This window comes from Bubalus kerabau, chromosome 1, assembly GCF_029407905.1.
Source record: "Bubalus kerabau isolate K-KA32 ecotype Philippines breed swamp buffalo chromosome 1, PCC_UOA_SB_1v2, whole genome shotgun sequence".
Lineage (NCBI taxonomy): Eukaryota > Metazoa > Chordata > Mammalia > Artiodactyla > Bovidae > Bubalus > Bubalus kerabau.
The window spans coordinates 102,865,900-102,893,460 of NC_073624.1; the positions used below are offsets into that span (position 1 = coordinate 102,865,900).

A 27,561-nucleotide genomic window follows, 5' to 3' on the forward strand; every position below is an offset into this window, starting at 1 on the left:
CTTTCAAGACTAGTGTGTTTGTGTGTGTGTGTGTGTGTGTGTGTGTGCGCGCGCGCGTGTGTGTGTAGTCACTCAGCCATGTCCAGCTCTTTGCGACCTCATGGACTGTATAGCCCACCAGGCTCCTCTATCCATGGGGATTCTCCAGGCAAGAATACTGGCGTGGGTTGCCGTGCCCTCGTCCAGGGGATCTTCCCAACCCAGAGATCAAACCCAGGTCTCCCGCGTTGCAGGCAGATTCTTGACTGAGTGAGCCACCAGGGAAGCCCTTTAGGACTTGAGTCATCACCAAAACAGCATGGGCTGTCTTCAAGTTTTGAACTGTCCTCCATACATTCTTTCAGTATAGCTTCATCAACTCCAAGGGTAGAGAGTCTAACTCAGCAAGGGACCCTTTATTGGTCAGAGTTCTCCCTCTCCAGAGAAAAGAAAGAACCAATGGGAAATCTATCTGTATAGTGATTTATCATCTATAGTGATTTATCAGGAGGAATTTGCTCAGGCAGTTACAGTGACTGAGAAGTCCCACAATCTGCCATCTACAAAGTAAAGGACTCAGGGAAGCTTGTGGTTTCATTCAGTTTGAAGGCCTGAGAGCCAAGGAAGTCGATGGGTAATTGCCAGCCTGAGGGCCGAAGACTGGACAGTCAGGCAGGGAGTGGGGTACAATTTACTATTTTTTGTTTTGTGTGGGTGCTCACTGGATTGGATGATGCCCACCTACATAAAAAAGAGCGGTCTGCTTCACTTAGTCTACTCATTCACGTGCTAATCTCATCCAGAAATACCCTGGTAGGCATACCCATAAATGTTTGGCCAAATACCTGAGTACCATGGGATCCAGTCAAGTTGACAAAGAATTAATAACTGTTACAGATCTGTTCCAATATGGGATAACTTGTTACTAATAAGTGTTGCCTCTGCCAAAAATCTACCTCTCTGTAACTTTCTTTCATTTCATACTAGTTGTGCCCTCCACTATAGAATACATCAAGTCACTGTTCTACACTGTAAATTTCCAAATGTTTTATGCTGTCCTTATATGAGAAATCTACAATTCAACACAAATGAACACATCTGTGAAACCGATAGACTCACAGACATAGCAAACAGACTTGCGGTTGCCTACACACAAGTGGAAAAGTGGAGAGGGAGAGAGAAGGATTCGGAGTCCGGGGTTAGCAGATGTAAACTATTATACGCAGGATGGATAAGCAACAAGGTCCTACTGTGTAGGACAGGGAACTTTATTCAGTATCCCGGGATAAAACAGAATGGAAATGAATATGAAAAAGAATATATATATATATATATATATATATATATATATATATATATAAAACTGATTCCTTTTGCTATATAGCAGAAATTAACACAACACTGTAAATCAGCAATACTTCAGTGAAAGTTTTTTAAAAATTTCAAATGTTTGAAAATAGCCATCTTGAGATATTCCTCTCCTAGACTAAATTCTTTCCACAACTGTAATGGACTGGTTTTCTGACGTCTTCAACATTCTCTTTATTATTTTTTACACTGTGCATCTCATGTAATTCATACCTGACCAGTGCAAAATCTAGTTGGCCTGTTGTCCATAATACACATAAAAGTTGGTGCCCCTCTTCTGTTCATTAGTCTTTTTGATGTATTCAGTCATCATATGCTTTATCTGTATAGCAGAGCCTCACGTATATTAGACTTATCATCAGAATTCTATGTTTATTTAGGTTTAGAAATCTTAACAATAAAAATTTGTTTGTTGTTGTTTAGTTGCTAAGTCATGGCCAACTCTTTTGTGGCTGTATGGACATTAGCCCACCAGGGTCCTCTGTCTGTGGGATTTCTCAGGCAAGAATACTGGAATGGGTTACCATTTCCTTCTCCAAGGGATCCTTCTAACCCAGGGGTTGAACTGCATCTCGTGCATTGGCAGGCAGATTCTTTACCACTCAGTCACCAGGGAAGCCCAACAATAAAAATAGCTCACATGCATTTACAATTTACTGTGTGCCAGGCTAAGTTCACATTGTTTTATGTATAGTCACACATTTAGGGAGGTGTGTTATGTTGGGTCTGTGTTGTATGATCCTGTAACATTATAAGTGTCTACATGCAAGGCAAAGTAGAAAGGATTTGTTAACTCCCTTTGTTAGTTTTTAATACTCCTGTCATTGCTGCCTAAGACAGCTTGGGAATGGGAGGGGAAAGCACTTACATCATGTTAATTAACATCAAGCCAATGCTTTGAGTAAACTGAACCTCTGTCTTTGAATGTATACAGTTGGGTTTCTTATATGTCATATTTGTACAGTTATGTTTTTGAAATTAAATGTAAGAGATCATACCTTTGTACTAATTATAGTTAACGTCCCATTCCCACCTGTCTTTCCAGATTCTAATTCTGTCATCTGATAAACTTGCTGAGTTACCTAGCTGCAAGTCATCTATAGATTGGAGAAATATAACTTCTGTGTTTTCACATCACTAATAGAAGCTTAGAACAGTTGGGCATTTGGAACCCAATAATGCATTAAATAACACCTTTCAGGTTGTTCCTCTTATGCTAGTACACTTAGTTATAGTAGATATGTTTTCTTGCCTGCAGGAATCATCATGTTACTGTATAATATTAATAATCACTTTTAGAGTTCAGTGTTTCATCCAACTCCATATTTCATTACCAAATGTATTTAGCTGTCCAGCTATTTCTTTTAGTTTTTCTAATGTGTGGTATTTTTGTTGTCCTCATTATTGTTGAGTCTAAATAATATCATACAGCCATTCTGTGATCCAGAGTCAGGTGACCTTGTGAAAGAAAGCATTGATTTGTAACATTAACAAAACTGTCTCTTTATGAGCTTCACTCAGTGCTAAGACTTCATAGTCATCCTTTTGTTTTCTTTTGGGGTCCTGCCTGCCCATTCACAGTAAAGCTTATGTGTCAGTTGGAATCCATCTCATTCTTTTTGAAGACTGTAGCTATTTTTGCCCAACTTTAGTCTTAAACCATCTGTCTTTTTATGTAATAACTCAAAGATTACCAACAGTGCTTGGATCAGAGACATCATCTAGGGATTCTGGGATAAATTATGTATGGAGATAGGTGTTTTCTTTAAAACCCCCCTCTTGTGGAGCCTCAGCTTCCAAGATTTCTTCTTAAACTTTTCAAATGGAAGATCAGAATCTCTTCATGAACAATGAGAAGCAAAGGAAATGTTCTTTCTGTTGTATCTCAGTTCTAAATAGTGTATCTCTCTCTTGATTGTCATGGTGTAGCTAACAATAAAGAGCAAAGCTTTTTTGTTGTCCTTGGCATTTTTGTCAGTTTACTAGGTAGGTGACTAGAAGAGTGAATAATAGTAGGGAAAAGAAGAAAATAGAAGAGGTTATAATAGAATAGGTTATAGACAATCTAGAAATAGACAACAGTTCAGTTTATCATTTGTGGGTTAATCAGTAGTTCAGATAGTCCACTTTGGGAAAGTGGTTCATTTGCATTTGGTAGTTTTCTCTGGACTTCTCTTTCTTTACACAGTAGGGGGAACTGAACATGGTGACATGTACTTTCCAAAGCCCTGCGAGTTGCAAAGTGATAGAAAAACCTCCAAAAGGAGTTTATTGACAAATAACGAAAAGATCACAGTTAGGACAGACTTTAGGTGTTGGTTGACACAAGAGCCCAAATGATCATCCCTTCCTTTTAGACACATTCTCAGAGGCTTTCCGCATCTCAGTTTTAAGTTCAGTAAGAAGAAACAAGTCTATTCCAGAGTCACAGTAGAAGCCCTGTTGCCACCTGTTGGCCTTTGTCAAGTCACATGCATGTGACCGAACCCATCATCCTTATGGTCAGGGCAGTATCAGGATATGGGGATGGACCATTGAGAGCTGGGGAAGGGCAGAGGTAGCAGATAACAAATACCACTCTAATGTCTATTGAATTCTCGTTTTATCATATAAATTGGTACATTTGCTGCTGTTTGACTGTTTAACCTACAAACATTTCCATTTCAGCCTGATAAAGATAAAGACTTAAAGCAGAGACAGATAGTATAAGAAACATGACTTTTGATTTGCAAATAGAGGTTTGATTCTAGCTCTGTTATATATCCTTATTGTTGAGAAATTTAAGGGCCACCCAGTAAACAATACCCTTCTCTCCAGCGTGAATTCTGTCAAGAGAAAAGGCAAATATTGACACGTAGGAATAAAAATACTACTTTTATTACTGACAAAAGCTGAAATGAATGACTTAGGTTTTGTGTGATAACTGAGATTCTAGTATTGAACCCAGAACTAAACAGTTACTTACCTCCACCCCAGGCATTTTGAAGGATGATACGATTTTCTACCTGGGGGTCTGCCCCTACTTATTCAGACCAGATTGCGGGAGTCTTACAGACATGTTGTTTACAAAGAAGGCAAGGAGGTGAGGAAGCTCCTTGTTCTCTGAAAATCAGTCAAGCAGTTCATTTCAGCTTGATGGTGATAGATGGGTAGGAGGCCAGAACTTGTTGAGGAAAATTTCTCTTTCTGGAAACCAGAGGAATGGTGACATACATGCTTCCAACACACAGACTGATGAATCTTAATTGTTTTATTTCTTAAATAATAATGATTTACTCTAGGATTGGTGTGATGTTCAGATGCCAAGAAATTTTAGGTAGGAAAACACAGAGATCGTAAAACTAACCACCCTCTCCAGCTTTTGAAGTTGAGTTATTATAATAATTGATGTGTGAGTATGAACCCACTTTGCCTAGGGGATGAGTAAAATTAGTAATAATTGGGCAAGCATAAGGATTTGTGAAGTGGGTGGAAGCAGGCAAAGAAAGAAAATGTCTTACAGAATTCATAACTGTCACATCCTTGTAAATTTAAGCCAAGGCCAGCGAACTTTTCCTTCCCCAGGCGTCTTTAAGCAGCGGGTAAAGAGTCAGCACCTTCGTCCGCTCTCCTGTCCAGGGGCCCTCACGTTTTGCTCTCTGACCTAGTAGTGTTGATGTCCCCTGATAGTTTGTTAGAAACAGAAATTGTGGTGCCCGCCTTAGCCGGGCTGAAACTCTGGCAGTGGGGCTGGCAGTCTGTAGTTTAACAAGTCCTCTAGCCAGTTCTGATGGGTATTGAACTGGGAGAAACACGTACCACGATTTTGCAAACATCCCTGTAACAATTCCATTGCTGAAGACTAAATGCACTTGCAAGTAATCTTTTCTAGTTCCTCATCATTAGTGACAGTGAAAGTCACTGAGTCGTGTCCGACTCTTCGCAACCCCATGGACTATACAGGCCAGAACACTGGAGTGGGTCGCCTTTTCCTACTCCAGGGGATCTTCCCGACCCAGGGATCGAACCCTAGTTTCCTGCATTGCAGGTGGATTCTTTACCACCTGAGCCACAAGGGAAGCCCAGTCATTAAGCATTTATTAAATACGGGTTTCCCTTGTAGCTCAGTTGGTAAGGAATCTGCCTGCACTGCAGGAGACCCAGGTTAGATCCCTGGGTCGGGAAGATCCCCTGGAGAAGGAAATGACTACCCATTCCGGTATCCTTGCTTGGAAAATCTCGTGGACAGAGGAGCCTGGTGGGCTGCTGTCCATGGGGTCACAAAGACCTGGACACGACTGAGTGACTAACGCTTACTTACTTAAATATGGGGAATTCTGGGGAGCAGAAGAAATTGAGTAGGTAAAATTGAGCTTAGTCTTGAATGTCCAACAGATATTAACATTAAGCCTGTATTTTCATCATATAGGTTTAGATAGAGTGGCACAGTGGTTATTTAAAAGACTAAATAGAACCTCAAAATGTAGAAGGGATTGGTTATAGGAGATAATAGAATGAGAAAGAAACTAGAGGGTAGTGATTGTAATCTGTGTAGGACACTTGAAGATGGAGGAGAAAAGGGGATGTACAGAAGAGGCTTTTCAAAGGAACGATTAACTGAGCTCAGTTAACTCACTGAAGCTGAGGTGGACAGAATCAAAGATGATTTAAGAGCTGAGGCCCACATGATTAAGATAATGATAGTTGGGAAGGAGCTTTCCAATTAAGGAATAAAGTGAATCCATTGTCAGGCGTGTTAACTTTGTGGTCCTAGTTTAAAAGGACATATATTGAGAAGGAAAAGTTGAGAGCTCGTTTTCAGTTGGTTTAGAGTAAGAGGAGAACTTGAAAGCACATTTGTCCCTTGGTGTTGGCAGGAGATTGGTTCTAGGCCAAAACGGCCCCCAACCTCCCAATACCAAAATCTGCAGATGCTCATGTGGGCCATCTATCTATGGGTTCCACATTTGCCCATTCAGCCAACGGATTGTTGTGAAGAAAATTACAGTAATGTATTCATTCATTCTTGAAATGCTTACTGAATGTCTACCATGGGTCCGGCACAGTTCTAGGTTCTCAGGATATAAAAATGGACCAACCCGTGCCCAGCCTTCGGAACTAATGTTGTGGGTGGAGGGAGACAACAAATAAGTAAATAAATGAACAAAATAATTTCAGGTAATAACTAAGGGCCAGCAAAGAAAATAGAGTAACAGTGAAGAGTGGCTAAGGGGTAGAGGATTTCTTTAGATAGTTAGTCCGTGAGGACCTGAGCTGGCAACATGTGACAGAAACCAGTTGAAAAATGTGAAACAGGTGAAAGATAGTTTTAGGAAGCCAAGAGGTGCTGGCATCACAGAGTGCCCAAGGAGAACTGCAGGAAAGCATGTGAGAAGGTTCGTGGTGCTTTTTGCCTTTTCAGGCACTCTTCCATATGAAAGGTTTGGAGAGAGAGGATAGTGTCTATTTGAAGGAACATGGGCTTAGAGGCATCCTACGTCATTCATGTCAGGCATTTGTTGGCTGTGTAGAAACTCCTCAATTTATCTGAGGCCTATTCTTCCTCAGTAGAGTAAGGAGTAATAACACCTCATGGGATTAAATTGTGATGATTAAGTGAGAGAATGAATTTAAAGCCGCTAATGTATTGCTTGTAACACGTGCTTAATGATAACTATTAATAATCTCGATTGGTCATGTGAAATACAGTTTTATTTAATAATGGTGAAATATCATGTCTCTTGATACACAGTTTTATTTAGAAGTTATAGTTTGAACTTTTATCATGCAAAATGTTTTAAGGGGTGCAAGACTGTTATTTTTGCAGTTAAATGATATATTTTGATTAGGGATCTGATGACACTTAAAGTATGCTTATATGCATAACACTCTCAGATGGATTTTACTCACTTTAAATATTTTCTTCTTACAGATATGTACCTCTCATGACTGATAGGAAGAAACTAGTCATGGGCCAAAGGTCAAGATACTTCCCTGGGAAATGCTGCTGATGCTCCTTTACAAAGTCATACAATGAATGTTTGGTTTAAGAAAGATTTTCCTATTTAAGAGATTTTCATCTTGGAAATATATCAAGTGAAAATTATAGAGTTTTTTGGGAAACATTTTCCTCCTAATAAATTATACCTGTAATGGGCGACATGGCAAACAACTCAGTTGCATATGGTGGAGTAAAAAACTCTTTGAAGGAAGCTAATCACGATGGAGACTTTGGAATTACACTCGCAGAGCTTCGGGCCCTCATGGAGCTCAGGTCCACAGACGCATTACGGAAAATACAGGAAAGCTATGGAGACGTCTATGGAATCTGCGCCAGGTTAAAAACATCTCCCAATGAAGGTGAGCTGTATTATGTCCCTTTTTAGTACTTTGTTCAGCAAGTGCTGTGATTGACTCATAAAGAAGCATGCTTAGATTGTCTTAGCTGTTGTTTGATGATGCCATTCTTTTTTAACATTTAAGATGGGCTAGCTGTCAGATTCGGAGAAGGCAATGGCACCCCACTCCAGTACTCTTGCCTGGAAAATCCCGTGGACGGAGGAGCCTGGTGGGCTGCAGTCCATGGGATCGCTGAGGGTCGGACACGACTAAGTGGCTTCACTTTCACTTTTCACTTTCATGCATTGGAGAAGGAAATGGCAACCCACTCCAGAGTTCTTGCCTGGAGAATCCCAGGGATGGCAGAGCCTGGTGGGCTGCTGTCTATGGGGTCGCACAGAGTTGGACACGACTAGAGCGACTTAGCAGCAGCAGCAGCAGCTATCAGATTGGTGTAAAGTAACTTTAGATCAAAAAATAGTATTGCACAGTAATTTATTTTAAGTCGGTGGGAGGAAGGATTTTGTACTGTCACACATGTTGCTGCTTGTTTATTAAAGAGCATGGTTGTCTTTCCACTTGAGCTTTGGAGGGTGGAACCAGACTTGGTAGTTCCCAGGAGATTCTGTAGAAATAAACCCTGCTCACTATCCTTCATTTTGCCAGGCAGCTTAAAATAGTTTTCACTGCCTGTAGCTGATTGAGTTGTTGTTTTTTTTGTTGTTGTTGTTTTTTAAAAAAAAAACAACAAAAAAACCTAAAAGTTTAGCAATTTGTTCAGAAGGTACCAAAGCAAATGGAGTAGATTAGATGGCAATTTTTTATTTAGCAGACATTTCCTTTGATTAAAAATAGTTTTCAATCTTAGAATTATATTCAATTTCCGTGTTCAAAGAAGTCTTTGGTTTCATATTTCTTGATTTGTAGTAAATTTATTTTTGAGAAGCAGAAGAATTCCTTATAACTTCATTACATTATAATCTTTGAAGTGTTTTCAAAGGATGACCTTTTTTTATACACTGATCATGTTAAACATGAAATTAAGGTTAGGGAGTTTCAGGATGGCATTTCTGCACACTGCAAAGGAAGCGGCAGGCAAATATATGAAGGTGAGTGTTTGGTGGTTACAGTTTATTTTAGTAAGAATAGGTGGTTAGTAACGTTAAAAGTTTAAAGGATATTAGTATATATCCTTTATATCTTTATGTAGAAAGGAGTATCTGTCTAAAGCCAGTTCTAGAGAAATCATTTTTCCGGAAGCATCTTATGCCGTGCCACTACTTGTGATAAATTTTGGGATCATAGCAAAAAGTTATTTCCAAAATTGTCAAAGAATTTTAAATCATAGCAAAAGATTCTTTGAAGCCTTTATATAATTCTATGTGAATTGCTCATTGTTTTAATGATGGGTACTTACTTTAATTTTTCTGAGGAAGCTGATGTCAATATTCCCATTTCCTTAAAGGGCTTCCTCAGGTCACTTGGAGCATGTTCTTTTTTCTGTAAAGTCTTCCAGATGGTCTGGATCTTTTCCTCAGGTCAGAACCACTGGAAACATCTCAGTTACACCTTAAATATGCTGTACCATTTTAAGAGCTGCTTCAGGGAATCGGAAACAGACACGTGGGCTTGAATCGATGTAATATGACAAAATTGGAGCTTGTTCTTTATACAAGTCTTACTTTAAAGTTTTAGCTAACTTCATATGACTTTAGAGATTTGTATGTTACTTATGCTATTCTCAGTTGGTTGATTCAGTAGTTTAACCATCTGTACTTAACTACATTTAATCTAAAACCTAATCATTGGATGTTTCAGTATCACCAAATTGATCAAAAGCATTAACATTTTTTAAAAACCCTCAGTATAACCGAAAGTGATACTGAACTGTACTTTGAAACCTGCCCTTAACTGCACTTTCCCCAACCATAGCTCTGTGTTTCCCTAGTTAATCAGAACTTTTGTCTTCTCATAACTAAAAATCCCTCCATGGTGTGTTATTTTTAATGGACTTAGTTTCTGTTTAGTTTGCACTGCAGTTGCTTTTCTTCTCTTATTTCAGGCAGCGCTCCTTACACTGATTTTGGTTTAATTAGTGAAGTTTCTTAAATTAACTGAAAAGTTAAACCTAATACATTAGTTTCTAAATTTAGGGGAAGGGAATGATTATGTACCTCTCTTGTGACATGGTGGAAGTTGTGTATAATCTGTAGAAATAGTCAACACTCAAAATTGTGTATGTTTTATTGCTGTTTTGTGCTATTAAACAAGTGAATGCTGTATCCCCCTCGTTTACTAGAGCACTCTTGCTCATCTCTCTCCTAGTATAGTGAATTTAATTTTTGTCAAAATTTGTACAGACTTTTGTCTTCTACTCTTTATATATAAGCTTGTCATTGTGAAATATTCTTTTAAAGAATTTTGTAAGCATTATATTTGTACTTACACTCCTTATAAGAATAAATATAAACAACAGCAGCTTTCACAACAATGTCATTTCCAAAGAAATAGTTCTAGTTTAATTTAGAAATAACTCACTCAGAAAGCTAATGAATATTTTGTCACTGATCAACTAGGCAAATAATAACAAGTGACTCATCATTGGGGAGGTTTTATGCCCGAGTGAAATGATCTAGACAATAAGTAGCCTTTTGTTAGTATGATCTGCTTATGATCATGGAAAGTGAGATAGAAATACGATTCTTCAGCGTACAGGAATTTTGTTTAGGTAAAACTGATGCTTATGTGTCCCTTTAGTTGTTTCATTCATTAATTTCTTCATTGATAACATATAATCTTTCAGATCTAGGTCATTGTCGTATGTATTATATAATCCCTAAAAAAAGAATTAGTGTTGGGAGTTGTAAGTGTATAATTAAATTACATTCCAATTTCAGAGATGTTAATACAAGGTAAGAATATGTGTGTTTTAGAGTTGATTTATTGTGTTTATTGGGTATCTTCTATCTGATTGTCACTTTTCTAGGCTCTGGGCATGTGCATGTATGCTAAGTCGCTTCAGTCTTGTCAAACTCTTTGTGACACTGTGGACTGTAGCCCGCCAGGCTCCTCTGTCCATGGGATTCTCCAGGCAAGAATAGTGGAGTGGGTTGCTATTTCTTTCTCCAGGAGATCTTCCCAACTCAGGGATCAAACCAGTATGGTTCTTTACCACTGGCACTACCTGGGAAGCCCTCTGGGCATACATCAATGAATAAAACAAAACTGCCTGCCTTATTTTTCCACCTGGGAGACAAGTTCACAGGACAAATAAATGAGATGTGGGAAGGGAAAAAAAAAATGAGATGTATGTTATGTTAGTGACGTATGGCTAAGAGAAAACTGAAGAAGAAAAATCAGAAATAGTAGGGATGTAGATCTTAGATTGCTCTAAAGTCTGGAGGAAAAGTTTAAGATGTTAAGAACAACAGAATGGTTTTTGTGCCACCTTGGTAGTTAGCACTAAGAAATATTAACTTATCCTAACAACGACCCTATCCAATTTACAGCCCAAGAACCCACAGCATAGAAAGGTTAAGCAGCTTTGCTGAAGTCTTACAGCCTATAAGCCCAGAGGAAGGACTCAAACCTAGACATTCTAGCTACAGAGACCATGCTTTTAACTGCTATAGTGTACTGCCTGTTGTAAAAGCTCACCTCATTCAGCTTGCAAAAGAGTTGAGATACTGAGAATGGAGTATCTGTGTTCTCTCTTCACAATAGTTTTTTGTTTTGTTTTTTTTTTTTGGATGACAAGAATTACATAATAAAAAAAAATGGGGGTTTATCAGTCAATGTTTAAAATATGCGCTACTTAAGAAGTTGTGTTTCTGTGCTTTCTCATTTGGCCTGCTATCTCACTGCTTGTTTTCTAGCAGACTAGTACTCGACTGAGTTTGAACCTTACTGTTCATGTACTGATCAATAGGAAGTGTTTGAAGCTAGATGTGATTTTCATATTAAAAATTTCCTCAGTTTGGTTCAGTTGCTCAGTTGTATCCAACTCTTTGCAACCCCATGGACTAGTGGTTCTGATTGATCATCTTCACTCTTAAAAGAATTAGAACTATAAATTTCAGGGTAAACTGGAATTGTGACTTATTCATATTTTTAGTTTTATCTGTTACCAAGCACCTAGCTTACAGTCCCCAGACTCCAAGAAAGAACTTTTATGCCAAAACAACCTTGTAACAAAATGACCTAACTGTATAAAATTGTCATTACAGTTTTGTTCTTCTGTATCATTACTGTTTCCTTACATTAACTTTCTCATTTCCTATTCTAAACCTTCTCTCCTGATCTTTTTATGTTTACACTAGCTGTTGGTATCCTTTCCATTTTCATGTGTTCCTTGTGTTATCTATAGTATATTTTTTATTGGATGGTAGAATAGAGTCTAGTAGTAAGATTTACAGAGTGCAGATCTCAGCCCTTGGTATCATTTCTTATTTGTAGCACTGTATTAAGCAAAGGATAAAAATGAATTCATAAAAATTAGACAGGTACTGAATGGTCTTCTGTAAGAGGCATGGCTTTGTGGATTTATAAAGGGTAGGAAAGCAAAAAGAGACACCAGACTTTCTAAGGTGGGGGTTGCTAAAATTAGAAGAGAACAAAGGGAGAGAGGAAAAAAAAAAAGGAAATAAGGAAAGGAAACAGTGGTAGAGAGAAACAAAAGTAGCGTATGGTAGGAAGCAGGAGAGCCAGCAGCAGTTGTCCCTGGCTGACTGATGTCTCCATAATGTTTCAGATGGCAGTTTCTGTTTGCACTGGCTGTAATGAGGCTGTTGGTCACCTTGTGCTTTGGCCATGTCTTCATGATGTAATATAACAAAACGGGCATTCACACATGGAAATGTATTTTAACTCCCTAAAGACATCAGCCTTCGCCCGGGATAAATCCTTATTGACTTAGAGGCTGCTGCAGGAACGCAGTGATTCCCTGATGCGTGTGTTTGGTGATACCAGTCGGCATAGCCATTTTAGGCACTCGACAAGGATCTGCATGGTGGTGATATGCCAGCCACGTATGTTCTAATACTTGTATACAGGTACCAGTGAGGGTGTTCTATTGATGACTCTGTGTGACCTTGTCCTAGACATTTATTCCTGCTATGATAATTACATACCCCAATTTAAAAATATAGAGAATTATACATTTAATACTTGCTCTGGTTACCAGTTTTCATTGCTTATGAGTTTCTTGAAGATAATTGCAATACCGACTCCTCCTCAAATCTTGTAGCATATACATTATTTGGTAAAGTTGTACTCGATAGAGTCTGAAGCAGCATCGCGTTGTTCATTTTTTCAGGTTCAATTTTTTTGAATATAATATTTCCCTCTCAAAGCTTCTCTTCTGCTTTCATAACACTGGACTCTCAAGGTTTGCTTTTTCCTGTCTGACCGGTTTCATCCGCCTCCCGTGCTTTCCTTTCCATGTCGCCTTGGGTTTCCGATCGTGGGGCACTCGCCTCTTCATCTCTGCCCTCTCCCTGGGTGATGCTCTCCGCTTCTAAGACTTCCCATCTGACTCTGACATCTGTGGCGCCAGTCCAGGCTTTTCTCACAGGCTTTGGAGCCAAAAGCTCAGTTGCTAGTAGGCATCTTCATTTCCCCAGCCTCTCCAGACTTTCCCTTCGGAGAGGATACTCCCCCATCCCCCCCCTCTGATGAAACTGTCGCCCACCTTGCTAGGCAGACTTGACTTTGATAGGAGTCTTCGCCTGTTCTTACTCATTGGGTCGACAAGGCATGGAAACGCCGTGACGCCTGCCTCTCAACTCAAGGGTATCTGCTCGTCTACCTCCCCACCACCCTGGTTGAGGCTGCTGTCTTTCTCTCGCATAATTCAGGTAACAGCATACTAACGGGTGTTTTTTCCTGTCTCCCTTTGCACTGCCTGTCACTTTCCTGCTGAAAGCTGGTAAAGGTTTTGCACTCGCACTTAGAAGGAAGTTCAGACTTCTCACTTACATTAACAAATTTCTTTGGGGTCTGGCTCCTGCTTACTTCATCTCATCTCTTGTCTCCCCCTCAGTGTTTGAGGCATAGCAAAATTTTCAGTTTTCTGAAATACTGTTGTGCCAAGCTCATTCTTATTTCCGGTCTTGTGATGTCTTCACCTTAAACATGCTACCTCACCCTTCCTGTGACTGTCTCTTAATCATTCCTGAGATCTCAGGTTTGGTATCTTATATTTCCCTTATCCACCCCAGCTCCCTAAATTTGGATTCCAGCTCCTTTTGCGGGCTTCTGTTAGCATCCTCACCATGCCCATCGTTACTGCTTAACACTCTGGGTTGTGATTAACTGATTGCTTGTCAGTCTGCCCCACCAAACTACGAGTTCCTTGAAGGCAAGTGCTGGAGAAAGGCATCCCGTCTGACTCATTTCCCTTTGTGTGTTTGTGCTTCTCCTTATCTGGCCTGCAGTTGGCATTCAGGAACAAAGTCTGAGTTTGACTTCAGAAAGTGTTTCACTTAAATTTGAGGGGAGTCTCCTTCTTTTTTGAAATTGAGAATATGATGAGAATATTGATCTGCTTTTCAAAAAGAGTCAACACAGATCTGCACATCCTTTCTCGATCTGCATCTTTTCCTGTGTTGCTGCTGTAGGGTCACTAAGTTGTGCCCAATTCTTTGCGACCCTGTGAACTGTAGCCCACCAGGCTCCTGTGTCCATGGGATTTCCCAGGCAAGAATACTGGAATGGGTTGCCGTTTCCTCCTCTAGGGGATCTTCCCGACCCAGGGATCAAACCCGCGTCTCTTGCATTGGCAGGTGGATTCTTGACCTCTGTGCCACTTGGGAAGCTATGTTTTCCTGTGACCCTCACTAAAAGAAGGCATTGCTGTTCCACAGACAGAACACACTTACAAATGCTGACATAATCTCAAGTAGAAGATTTGAGATTAGGATGTGCTGTGTATTAGCCATGGTTTTCAGTTAAATCCACCTGCTTTCTCCATTTCAGTGCTCTTTCCTCTTCATTTTCTAAATTGAGACATGGCTTTATTAGACTCTGTTGGAATGCTACATTTTCTGGTAAAACATCAGTATCTTGATAGCGTTGCATTTTTTCCCATAATCTGTCTCTTTCAAATATACAGACAGTATTCTTGAGCCATTATCTATTCATAGAATGGTGGATCCAGACCCCAAAAGCATAAATTCTGAGGCTACTTTTAAGGGTTTTTAATCTATTTTCGAATCTGTTTCCTCTTTGTGAAGCTAACTGGGCCATTGAAAGGTCAATGCCTTGGCCTCATCACTGCTCCACTACAATCTATGGAGCCAATAGGTCTAGGCAGAAGAGTTCTCATTCTGTTTATCTGTAATTTTTTCTAAATGATTTGATACCATATCGCATCTGTTTTTAAAGCTAGGACCATGTAGTCTCATTGCCAGTTTCAACAGGGCTTGCCTTTCTCTTGCCCACACGCTTTGCTTTTCTCCCTCCTCACAGTGGGAATGTCTTCCCATACCTGTAGTAGCCTGACACCCATGCCCTGGCCTCCATTTCCCCTGGCTTCTTCAGAGGTTTGCTCTAGATTAACCATCTCTGTCACCAGTGTGGTCATTTCCATTGCTAAATAACTTGCCTTAATATCTGTCACTCATCTTTAAGAAAGCAGAATGGTTTTATTTATCCATTTTGTAGTAAAGAGCAAAATAAAATAAAGAGGTAAAGCATTAAGGTAAAACGTGGTACTGAGGGCAGCAGCACTGTATTTTTCCTTCGTGTGCGTGTGTGCAGTCGTGTCCAACTCTGCGCGACCCCATGACCTGTAGCCCGCCAGGCTCCTCTGCCCGTGGGATTTTCCAGGCGAGACTGCAGAGGTGGGTTGCCATTTTATTTTCACCTTTACTATGTTTTACCTTGACTGCTTTATTTCTTGTCATTGCATCACACGCCTGGCAGTTACCTGTGCTCACTGTTTCCACTTAACTCATTCCCAGACTTGCTTCCAAGCCGCCTCTCGAAGGTTCCTTATCAAAGTCATCAGCCCCCGTCTAGTGCAGGCCAGTTGTCCCATCTGTCTTCAATTTATTCCACCTTTGCAACACCATTTAATAGGATCGCACATCATCCTTTTTAAAAACTGCCTTTCTGTGGTACTCCATGAACATGTGTCTCTGTGTGTGTCCCCCATTTCTTCGCAGTTGCCTTTGGTGTTTTGAGAACCCTCTCTGACCATCAAATGTTGGAGTGCTCCAAGGCTCCCACCTCAGTCTGGCTTCCTTCTTCTCAGTGTACTCTAGCTTTCCAGGGGCTGCCATTAGGCCCATGGCTCCAGAATCATCTGTATAATGAGATTCTCTGGCTCAGATCTCTCCCTGAGTTCTGAATATGGATAACCAGCCATCTACTAGACATTTCCACCTCTTTGTTTAATGGGCATATCATGTTTAAACCTGTAAAGCAGAACCATGAACTCCTGCCTCCCCTTTTCCACCCAATTCTGCTGTTCCCAAAGCCTGCCTTATCTTGATAAATGTCTCTTATCTTCCATCCATGTAGGTGCATGGGCAAAAAAGAATCTAGGTATCGTGCTTTATCAGAGAAGGCAATGGCACCCCACTCCAGTACTCTTGCTTGGAAAATCCCATGGACAGAGGAGCCTGTTAGGCTACAGTCCATGGGGTCACTAAGAGTCGGACACGACTGAGTGACTTCACTTTCACTTTTCACTTTCATGCATTGGAGAAGGAAATGGCAACCTACTCCAGTGTTCTTGCCTGGAGAATCCCAGGGACGGTGGGGCCTGGTGGGCTGCCGTCTATGGGGTCGCACAGAGTCGGACATGACTGAAGTGACTTAGCATAGCATAGCTTCGTGCTTTATCCCTTTTTTCCCCCCCTTTCATCCTCATCCAGTCCTTCCACAAGTTCTATCTGATTTCCTTACAAGATACCTGGAAGACTCAGGGGCTCTGCCTCTGTTTTTGAAACCCAGAGCCAACCACCACCACCTCATTTTGTACTGTAGAGACCAGTGGTCTCCCAGCTGGTCTTTTCCTCCGCTCGCATGCATGCTCTTCAGTTTGTCCTTCAGTCAGTTTAAATGAGATTCGTTATCACTACCCTCCTTTAAAGCCTTCTAGTGGTTCCCATTGCACTTAGAATAAATGCCAGTCCTCTCTCTATTATTTTAATTCTCTCTCTTTCCCTCCAGTACAGTATAACCTTGCTGAATGTAAGACCTTTTTGTTCACCCTGACTTCTCAGCAAAGTACAACAGTACGTGGGCATAGTAGATATTCAGTAAATATCAGAGAAGGGGTCAGACTGTTGTTGCAAAACTCTTAACTAGGTTCCGTAAGTTTGTTATTTTAAATTAATAGAAATCAGTTGTCTCCAAAATAGAGTTAAAACCTATAGTGTTCAGTTTGTAACTTGTCTTCCTCCTTACTTAATTAACTATTGCCCTGTAGTTTATGATTTATATACTTGGTATGTTCTTTGGTCCTCCCAAACAATCTAGGTTTTACCAATAAATATTAATTCTGCCCATCCCCCATCCCCAGCCCCAAAAGGAGTAAGTGACTTGTACAAGATTTCAGTGGTTAACTGGGACCTAGGTCTTCTAATTCCTAAACCAGATAGCTTTGGTGGTGCAGTGTTCTAGGTTATGTACTTGTATGTGTGGTGGGAACATAGAAGAATTGTGCTAATCTTTGGGTCAGTTGCTTTTTTACTTCCTGTATTCCCTCCAAGATAACATTTTAAAGCGATCTTTAGCTCTATGGCTGTTCTTTTCAGCATTAACATAAAATATTGGCCCCTGTTACCAACATAAGTTAAGATTTAATCAATTATTTTTATAGTTACAGTGATGATATTTAAAGCTGAGGTGTTGTATGTAATTGATGGTTGACTCTTAAGGGTGAGTTAAACTGATGGAACTAATATCTTCAAACATATTTCTTAGGAAAAAAATGGAGACTAACACAGGGAAGGAACAAGAATCTTTTATTTTTGCTGTAATGGCATTAAAATATAAGACAGAACAAACGTACCCACTATATAATAATCATCGCTTCATAAAAGAAAGGCTGCTTAATTTGAAAAGCGTTAGGCACATAACTTCAGGACATCTCAAAGCATAGTTCTTTAAAACAAATACATTTCGTCTTGTGGAAAACCTCACTACATTGATTCCCTTAACCCCCAGTTAAAGCATGGATGGCTATTAAGTCTCCACAGCCAGGATTGGTGAAGGGACTGCGCTCACCTGAAGAAATAGCTTGTGAAGTCTGAGTCCTGCTTTGCAGGTTTCCTCTCATCTGCCTTTCCCCGGTCACTGTCAGCGCAGGCCTTCACCGTCTGTCTTTCCATGGACTCCGACTCAGAGCCTCGAGCCCTCTGGAAGGTTTCAGTTGATGACTTTTTTTTTTTTCTTTTTTTTTTTTTTTTAAATTTTATTTTAGTTTTAAACTTTACATAACTGTATTAGATTTCAGTTGATGACTTGTCATCAGAAATCTAAGGTGCTTTCCACACTGCCCAGTGTGGACCTGACTTTGTTATGGTTACTAGTGACAACCTTCTCTGGAAGCTTTTTGGTATCTTTAACAAGTAAATAAATAATTAATAATAAACCAAAGTAAATCTTTAAAGCTCTGTATATACATTTCTCATTGTTTATTCTAACGGTGAGCTTGCTTTGTTCTCTCTCTGCTACTCTCTGCCTGCCTCACATCCAGAATCATAGCTAAAGCGAGCCGAGAGCTTTCCAGTGATCTGCTGCTCTCCTGTCTTCCTCCCTGGCTGTTCTCCTAGAATGAGTTCTTGCCAAAAAACAAAGAGTTGAGGTTACTTCATTATAGATTTAAATATATAATGATAAAAGTCATGTCATCCCGGTATCTCTGTCCCCTTCTTCATTGTTCTGAAACTTGGGGAAAATGTCCTTTATCACTGCCGCTTCTGTTTCCCTACCTCCATAGTAATGTAAGCGTGGACATCCTTTGCAGTAGCTAACTGGGATGTATCTAGGCTTGACAGGATCATCAGGATTAGATTAGAGGAGGACTAACTTGGTAGGTGAAGAAAAGGCAAATTTGATCACGCAACTCTCTCTTAACTTTCATAGCTTTCTAATTTTATGCTCTAGGCAGTAAATAGTATTTCCCCACAAAATGTATCTTTTCCTTAACAGTTACAGTCAGTCAATAGCACTGCCTGTTTCTCCTGCTACTGCTAAGTCACTTCAGTCGTGTCCGACTCTGTGAGACCCCATAGATGGCAGCCCACCAGGCTTCCCCATCCCTGGGATTCTCCAGGCAAGAACACTGGAGTGGGTTGCCATTTCCTTCTCCAATGTATGAAAGTGAAGTCACTCAGTCATGTCTGACTCTTTGCAACCCCATGGACTGCAGCCCACCAGGCTCCTCTGTCCATGGGATTTTCCAGGCAAGAGTACTGGAGTGGGTGGCCATAAATCCTAAAAGTCAAGCTTGAAGAAAAGGTCATCCTAAGTCCCAGTTTTTGTGACTTAAAAATCTTTTATCACTTGAATTAGAACTTTTAGAAGTTTTAAGGCTTATGATAGGTGAACTTTTCATTGTTCAGCAAATAAGAATGAAAGTAAAAGAAACTTGCACTTGTTAACTAAGATGCCATAAACATCTTTATATACTTCCCTACTTATGGGAGAAAAGTACAAGGAAAGATCAGGGAAATGTTTAATTCCAATATAAAACTATCAGACATATCATCTCTGGTTCTCTAGCAGTCTATATAGATGGTATAGATAGTATGAACAAAAAGCAGCAGTTGGGAAAAGTGCAGTTTCTTAATTCAGCCTTATGTTGTCTACTTAAAATATTTTCTTCAAGCACTGCACATGTTTTTTGGTGATTTAAATTACGTACAGTTAGTCTAACTCACAGGAATAAACCATTTTGGTTGGATCTTATGCATTGTGTCCAAATGTAATGAATCTATGAAGTGTAGAGAATGTGTTTTGAATAAAATATTTTCATTTGTAAGTAGAAAAGCCATTTACTAAAATTTCTTTCTTTTTACTAGGTTTAAGTGGAAACCCTGTAGATATAGAAAGAAGAGAAGCAGTATTTGGAAAGAATTTTATACCTCCTAAAAAGCCAAAAACCTTTCTTCAGCTAGTATGGGAAGCATTACAAGATGTCACTTTAATTATATTAGAAATTGCAGCCATAGTATCATTGGGCCTTTCTTTTTATCAACCTCCAGAAGGAGATAATGCACGTAAGTAAATTGGTAGGGGAAAATGTTATGTGTGATGCGAAGTTCAGCTCATTTGCTGACTTAGTATATGATAAAAATAGCAGGCCAGCATTTATTAAGTTTGCTGTATGCTAGATATCATTCTAATAGTGCTTTTTAATAGTTCTTTAAATATATTACCTCAGATAGTTTTCCCAGTAGTCCTGTAAGATAGATCGTGTCATCTGCATTTTACAAGTGAGACACAGAGATTAAATAACTTGCCCACATATGCATATTCTGTGTCTGGCAAGGAGCTAAGCATGTATATAATGTGTTATGTGTCATGGTAGATTTTAAGTTCTTTAGAACACTATTGTGAAATAGTTTTTAATTTGGGGTTTTTTAAAGAACCTTTTGGAAAATCATTATAAAAGCAAAATTTATTCTTTTCCCCAGGCTGTTACTTTCCAAGTACTTTAAATATTGTATATATTTTATTGTTATGTGCATGATTTGGATAATTTCTTTACCGTCTTAGAAATGTTTATGCTACAAAGTATTCTGCTTGAGGTAACTTGGCTTTAACCTGTAGCTGCAGATGATTTTGTTTTTCTCCTATATTTCTATGTCTTTCATTTCTTTTTTAAATTTCTTCTTTTTCTTTAGAGCAAATTATTTTAAATGGATTTTCCTGACAGTACTTTCTATATCTGACAGGAGATCTAGCTTGGTTTTGGTCACCATATTTAAGGAGCTATAGAGTGAACCAGTGGGATTTTATATGTCAGAAGAATGATTCACCAAAATATTTTTGTTTGCGAAATCTTCATTCATCTGTCTTACAAGTTATAAAGAGTTTTAATAAGTATTTGCTAACTTGGCTTAGGTAATCATTTAAATGAATTCCTCAAAGGTATGCCTAGAGCTCAAGTGAGAGAGAACTTCTTGGAGGTCTGGGGGCAGAGTGGGAGGAGACAACTGGTCACAGAATAAGCAGATTTACCTGAGGCTGAAGTCTGTGCAGATCAGGGTTTCCCAGAGTGGCACTGTTGACATTTTGCACTGGAACATTCATTGTCACCTGTTCCTTGTACCATCGCCCAGCTGAGGCAAGTCAAAACATCTCCAGAGATAGCCAGCATCCTTTAAGGGGGCAGAAGTGCCTGTGGGTGAAAATCTCTGATGTAGATAAAAGAGGATTTAGGCAACATTCTGGGCAATATTGAACCAGATTATTTTTTAAACTTTTATTTGTTGAATAAATAGTACATACTTTGCTGTTGAAAAATTAGAGGGAAAATGACTTTTCAAAGGAAGTCATATTTACTGAAAATCCCACTGTTTAGAGATTACTGCTATACCATTTTGAGAGATATATATATCTTCTGAGATTAAAAAAAATTTTTTTTTTAGTTGTCACTAATGGTGCTCATGTATGTGCATGTGTGCACAAGTGAGTGGGCGTGAGGATGTGCAAGTGTGTGTGTGTCTTTTTATCTGGAAAAGGAGGTGATACAGCTGACTTCTTCACTGCTTGGTCTACCCAGCTGTCATTGTAGAATACTGGGAATTGGTGTTCTAGCCTTAAGTGAGTTAGCAGATGATTAAAAACTTTTTACTTGTAACATTTTTTTCCCAGGACTATAAGGAAACTGGAGAAAAATGTTTTCAGTGGGAGTGGGTTGTTTTTTTTTTATTCACAGAATCTGGACACACCTTTGAATTCAGCCTGCTTCATTTGTACAGTGTAGTGACAGGCCCTTTTTCAAATTTGCTTAAGGAGATAACTGGTGTTATATCCAACTGAGAAGATAATCTAGAGTGGTTGGTGTCTTAGGGCCATTTAAAGAGACTCAAGATCTACCAGAAGGTCTTGATAAACAATCTAAAGATGTTTTTGCTCCGAGGTAAAAGTTATTTAGTGTTTGCAATTAAAAAAAAAATATGCTTTTATATGTATTTCGTGTATCTTTTCATCATATTTAAGACTTAAGAAGTGGTGACTTGCTTAAAAGGAAATCCAGTAATTATAAATCTGTAGTCATAGAAATCCAGATTATCAAATTTTCTTACTAGTGCTGTTTGGTATGAAAATAAGCACTATAACCCAGAAATCTGCAGTCCATACACCTAGTGGTTCTCAGACTCTTTGGTCTCAGAACCATTTTACACTCTCAAAGTACTGAGAACTCCAAAGGTTTTGATCATGTGAGTTATAGCAGTAGGTATCTATATTCTAATTTAAAAGTGAGAAATTAAAAAATATCAGTGCATTTAAAAATAATAAATATTGTTAGCATATAATTATACTTACTCTAATTAATGAATGAAGTTTAAAATGAGACAGTGAAGGGTAGTGATATTTTTAATTTCATTGTGCCTAGTTAATGTCTGGCTTTAATTGAAGATAACTGGATTCTCATCAGCTTCTGCAATCACTGTGTTGTGTTTAGCTCATGTAGTTTTGGGCAAGTTTCACTGTACATTCATGAAATATGAGACAAACAGCATCTTAGTAGTATTGTAAAAACAGTTTTCACCTTGAGGATCCCCCTGGAGTTCCTGAACAATACTTTGAGAACTGCTTTTTTCTGCTGTTCATATATGCACTTCACATATGACCCAAGAATCACATAGGGGATTTGAAAATGGCATATTTGCCCTGTGATAGCATAGGCTGAGTTCAAATGGTAAGTACCTCTCAGGTGAATATATTTACAAGGGAGCACCTTTAGTAAAATCGGTTTTTATTACTTTATTTATACTTGGACTTTACTGAAAACATTATTACTTTTTCTTCTTTTTTCTATATATAACTGATAAATTACAGTCCTTTCATAACTTTGATTTTAGAGATTAATCTTTCCCTGCAGCTCCCTTAAAAGTTTGTAATGGTTATCAGTAGGAAAAGTATTCAATTTCTAGAAATACTTTACTACTGTCTACTTAGATCATTCTAACTTAGTGTCATATAAAGTAGAACTGTATATGAAATGAAATATGTCACTAACTGCTCTCTTTAGAAATACTCAAATAGTTTACTCAAATAGAAATAGTTTAGTTATAAATACATGTGCATGTGAGATTTAAAGCTGAAAATTAGATAATTCTCTCATAATTCCTTTCCTTTAACCTGTTTCACTATCTTTAAACTTTTTTGGTTATTTACCCTGTAAAGAAAAGATCTGAGTAAATGTCGCCAGACGATACACTTATGTTTTATATATATTTAAAGCTATATATAATGTGAGCATTTTAAAACATATACAAAAAATAGATTTAAAAGATGAAAGTTTTAAATTTTTATATTTAGTAGCCATAAGACATCTTCATTGATAGCATGATTGAATGTACATTATTATATTTTATAATCTTGATTTGGCCTGATTTGGGTCTTAAGTTTGTTTTCTTTCAGAACTTGGTTTTAATGTCTCTCATAGGTAGGAAAAAACTCGTAATGTTGGATAAATTCAAGTAGAAAATTTTAGTGCACTCACTAAATCGTGATAGTTACACCATGATACATCCACCAGTTATGTAAAAGTTTTTTGTTGAAATATGATTGGTAAATTTCATCTTGTAAAGTACTGCATTGTTATGTTTTTAACTAGTAAGAGCAAAGCCCACTGCAGTGCTTTGTTTGGAAGATTATATTTTAGCACTGCCTCCAAGTTGGTCAAAGTGGTCAGTAAAGTGGTCAATATAGTATTTCATTCTTTCTCTGTTCTTGAGTTCAGATTTGCCAGATAAATCTGACTCAGAAAGCAAATCTCCTATCTTCTGGGCAGGGGTGTAGATAAGAATCAGCTATCTTTACAGCTTCTGCTATATAAAATGATACCAACCATAGATTCACTTAACTAGTTACTGTATGCAGTGATACATGGTTATTTGTTCAGCTTGAAAATAATCAAAATAGAAGTTTCAGTATTTGAATGGCTAGGCTGGCACATTCAGTAGACCATCTTCCCATCTCTTTTAGAGAACATACTTTATACCCATTGATCACTGAATCCTACTGATGTTCACAGGGAAATTTTTTATGATTGTTCACATCATCCCTTCCATTTCACCCCAGTTGATTTTTCTCCAGTTTCTGTCTTCTCTTTATCTGTCCTACATACCTCTCACCAGCTCATCTTTATTTGGCACCCTTGCACCTCAAGTCCTCTCTTCAGTTATTCTCACTATTCTGGAATATGTGTTAATGATTTCTAATGTTTTGTTTACTTATTATTTTTTTGTGAATAATCCTTTTCCTGTTCTGCATGTCCTAAGAAAACCATTGACTTTCAGAGAGTTTAGCTCAACCCTCAGTAAGAATTAACTTTACATAGGAACACAGAAGAACATGTTCCATCATGTGAGTTTATAAATGACCAAAGTAAGCTTTCAGAAAACAATGCTTATCTTTACTACATGTATGTCTTCTCTGTTTTGTTCTATTTTATTTCTCAAAGTTTGGTCATGAGCCACTGAATTGATTTTAGACTCACAAATAGACTACAGCCCAAGGTCCAAAAAGAGCACTGTCCTTGTTCTTTCTTCACCGTTACTGACCCTGCAGTTTTGAGCTTTCTTTTTTCCCTCCTCTTGTCTTCTAAACTCTTTTATGCTGACTTTAATCTCTCCCTGCAGTTCTCATCCCTTAAATCTACACGGCTAGCTCCCTTGTATCGTTCAGCTCCTGGATCAAATCTCATGGACACTTCAGAAGGGCCTCTGTTCACTTAACCACGATTAGCCTTCTTTTTTATTTGATAGCACATCATCATATTGTATTTTCCTCATGGCATTTGCAATATCTGAAATTAACTATTTGTGTTTTATTAACTGAATTCTTCATATACTGTCCACACCTGCCAGTCAGAATATAGGTTCTCTAAGGAGAGAGACCTTATATGTCTTATTCATCATCACATCCTTAGCTTCAAAAACAGGGTAGGTGCTTAAATAGTTGAATTAATGAGCAGCACTTGGCTTAAAATTTTATCTTATGAAAGTTAAGCGTTTATCATACTTCAGCAATGTTGATATGTCAAATAGGCATGATTCATGGGTAACACATAATACCTAAGTTTCTATATGTGGCTTGCCTACTGTATGTTATAATTAATAGCATTAACCATTGGTCGAGGATGAACAAGTTTTAGCTACTGCTCAACCTTCTTTATAAATGTCTTCTCATGTAATCCTTGCAACAACTCTGCAGTAAGTGGTGGTCTCCTAACTTGACAGATGAAGAAACTGAGTCTCAAAAATAAGTAACTTGCTTTAGGTTGAGATTTAATCTTTCCAGTTTCCTCCCTCTTAACTAGCACCTTGTGCTGCCTCCCCATCCTGAAGATGAGACTCTTTGGAGGCAGAGAACTTGAAATTAACAGAGTTAGCATCGTCCTCACTGTGGAATGCTTTGAGTCAATAAGGTGTTCAGAGCTCTACGTAAAATTAACGGAACATATAAGCATCATAATTACATGTCTGTTGCCATCAATTCAGAATCTTTTTTGATAAGCATTTTCTTTCTTTCCAAACAGTTTGTGGAGACGTTTCTGTTGGAGAGGAAGAAGGTGAAGGTGAAACTGGTTGGATTGAAGGAGCGGCAATCCTCTTGTCAGTAGTGTGTGTGGTGTTAGTAACAGCATTTAATGACTGGAGTAAGGAAAAGCAGTTTAGAGGTCTGCAGAGTCGAATTGAACAAGAACAGAAGTTCACAGTCATCAGGGGTGGTCAGGTCATTCAGATACCCGTAGCTGACATTACTGTTGGAGATATTGCTCAAGTGAAATATGGTAAGTAAAACAGGGTAGTCCATGTGACGCATAATGTGATTTTATTGTAATCTTGTTCACAGCTTAGCTTACCATTATTTTGTTTTAGGTGATCTTCTTCCCGCTGATGGCATACTTATTCAAGGCAATGATCTTAAGATTGATGAAAGCTCATTGACTGGTGAATCTGATCATGTTAAGAAGTCTTTAGATAAGGATCCCTTACTTTTATCAGGTATGAATTTCTTTATCACTTTTAACTTTTTCCTCCTCCACGACTGTACACCCGTTGGTAGTTTCCCCAAGAGCCAGTAATACGAAGAGGATTCTGTAGTTTGTGTTAGCTTCTAGCCTTATAATCCTTAGATACTTTTTTTGTAAGCTGGCAGAGACTTTAGAGATCTTTGAATTCAGAACTGTGTTTTATAAATGAGAAACTCGAGTCCAAAAAACAGAAGACTTGAAAGTCACTGTTAATGTTAGTATAATGATAAAATATAAACTTAATGATCTCTGTTGAATTGATCGGTTTTTCTGTGTCATATTTATTCGTCAGGCCTAGTAAAATATAAAATGAAAGAATGATTATGTGTTTAAAGCAAATTAATGCATTTTTTGTGATGATCTACACAGGACAAGTTTTCTGTTTTTAAAAAGCTCGTAAATTCCTTAAAGTTAGCCTAATCTCACTTCCTCATTTTAACTGCTAAGGAATGAGTCTGAGACATTAACTATTTACCTAAGGTGATATGATTAATAGTAAATAGATCCAGGAATAGCACCACATCTACCAGACAGAGATGAATTTGCACATGGTTAAGACATGTTCTGAAAATGGAAGGGTGTGTATAGGTGAGGGTACTGTCTGAAAAGGAGAAGTATGTGTCTACTTAGAAGGCTCTTGTAACAACTTGACTGTTGATAACTAGACCTGAGGTTAATTGAAAATGAAATGGAAGGGATGAAAAAAATTACAAGCTGCCTTCTAAAATGAAAAGAAACCAAAGTACCACAACTTGTCTCCGAAAGTATGCCAGTTCCTTAACTTTTGTTTTCCAGTTTGCTATCTTAATATTCTAGTATTCTTTATAGAATTTGTAGAATTGCTTGTAAAACATTTGTTTTAGGTATATTTTTAGATTGAGTCACACTAGCGTTTAGAGTAAGAAAATGCTGCCTATTTATCTTTAATTATCATTTTCAGATGTTAATGGAATGATAACATTTCCTACATTATAAGGAGATTTTGCTTACTTAACCGTTTAATAACTTGGCAGCTATGCTTTTTCACGTCGTCTTTGTGAACTTTATGTTCTAATTGGTCGGACATGGTTTTACTCAACCCAAAGTCAAACCTGTGACAAGGGTCAGTTACGTTAGAATCACAGCTATGGAGCACATACCTAAGTTTAACCATTACCTTTTTAAGATTTGTAAATATGTTCCAAAAGGCTCATTGCAAAACATGCCGCCATTAAAAATCACAGTAATTTCATGTATGTACATTTATAAACACCATTATATATAGGGGGAAGGTTTCAGTTGTAATATAGACTTTCATTTCTATGAAAAAACTTGAGATTTGTATATTGTCAGTATCCTGCACTACTAAGACTATTTATACTCCTTTTAAGTTTTTCTTTATCTTGGTGTGCTTGAAATTCATTCCAGATAGAAATATCTTGGCTATATAATGTCCTCTGTCCATGGAATTCTCCAGGCATGAATACTGGAGTAGATTACCATTCCCTTCTCTAAGGGATCTTCCTGACCCAGGGATCAAACCTGGGTCTCCTGCATTGCAGGCAGATTCTTTACCATATGAGTCACAGGGAAGTCCATATATTAAGTTTAATGTTACTTGTTTTACTTATTCCTTGCCATACTTCTAAGAAACTGCATTTCATGTTAACCAAGTAAAATCTGTGATC

General features: G+C 38.3%; 1 protein-coding gene across 8 annotated transcripts in view; it reads left to right on the forward strand.

Moving 5' to 3' along the window:
• The window catches only part of ATP2B1 (ATPase plasma membrane Ca2+ transporting 1), a 135,143-nt gene that overhangs the window by 54,612 nt on the left and 52,970 nt on the right, over positions 1 to 27,561 (forward strand). For all 8 annotated transcript variants that reach the window (XM_055585826.1, XM_055585845.1, XM_055585861.1 and 5 more), the window contains exons 2-5: positions 7,259 to 7,686; positions 19,701 to 19,898; positions 25,397 to 25,651; positions 25,740 to 25,865. In XM_055585826.1, the coding sequence (XP_055441801.1) occupies positions 7,479 to 7,686; positions 19,701 to 19,898; positions 25,397 to 25,651; positions 25,740 to 25,865 (787 nt within the window). In that variant the 5' untranslated portion in view covers positions 7,259 to 7,478. The remainder of the gene's footprint in view (positions 1 to 7,258; positions 7,687 to 19,700; positions 19,899 to 25,396; positions 25,652 to 25,739; positions 25,866 to 27,561) is intronic.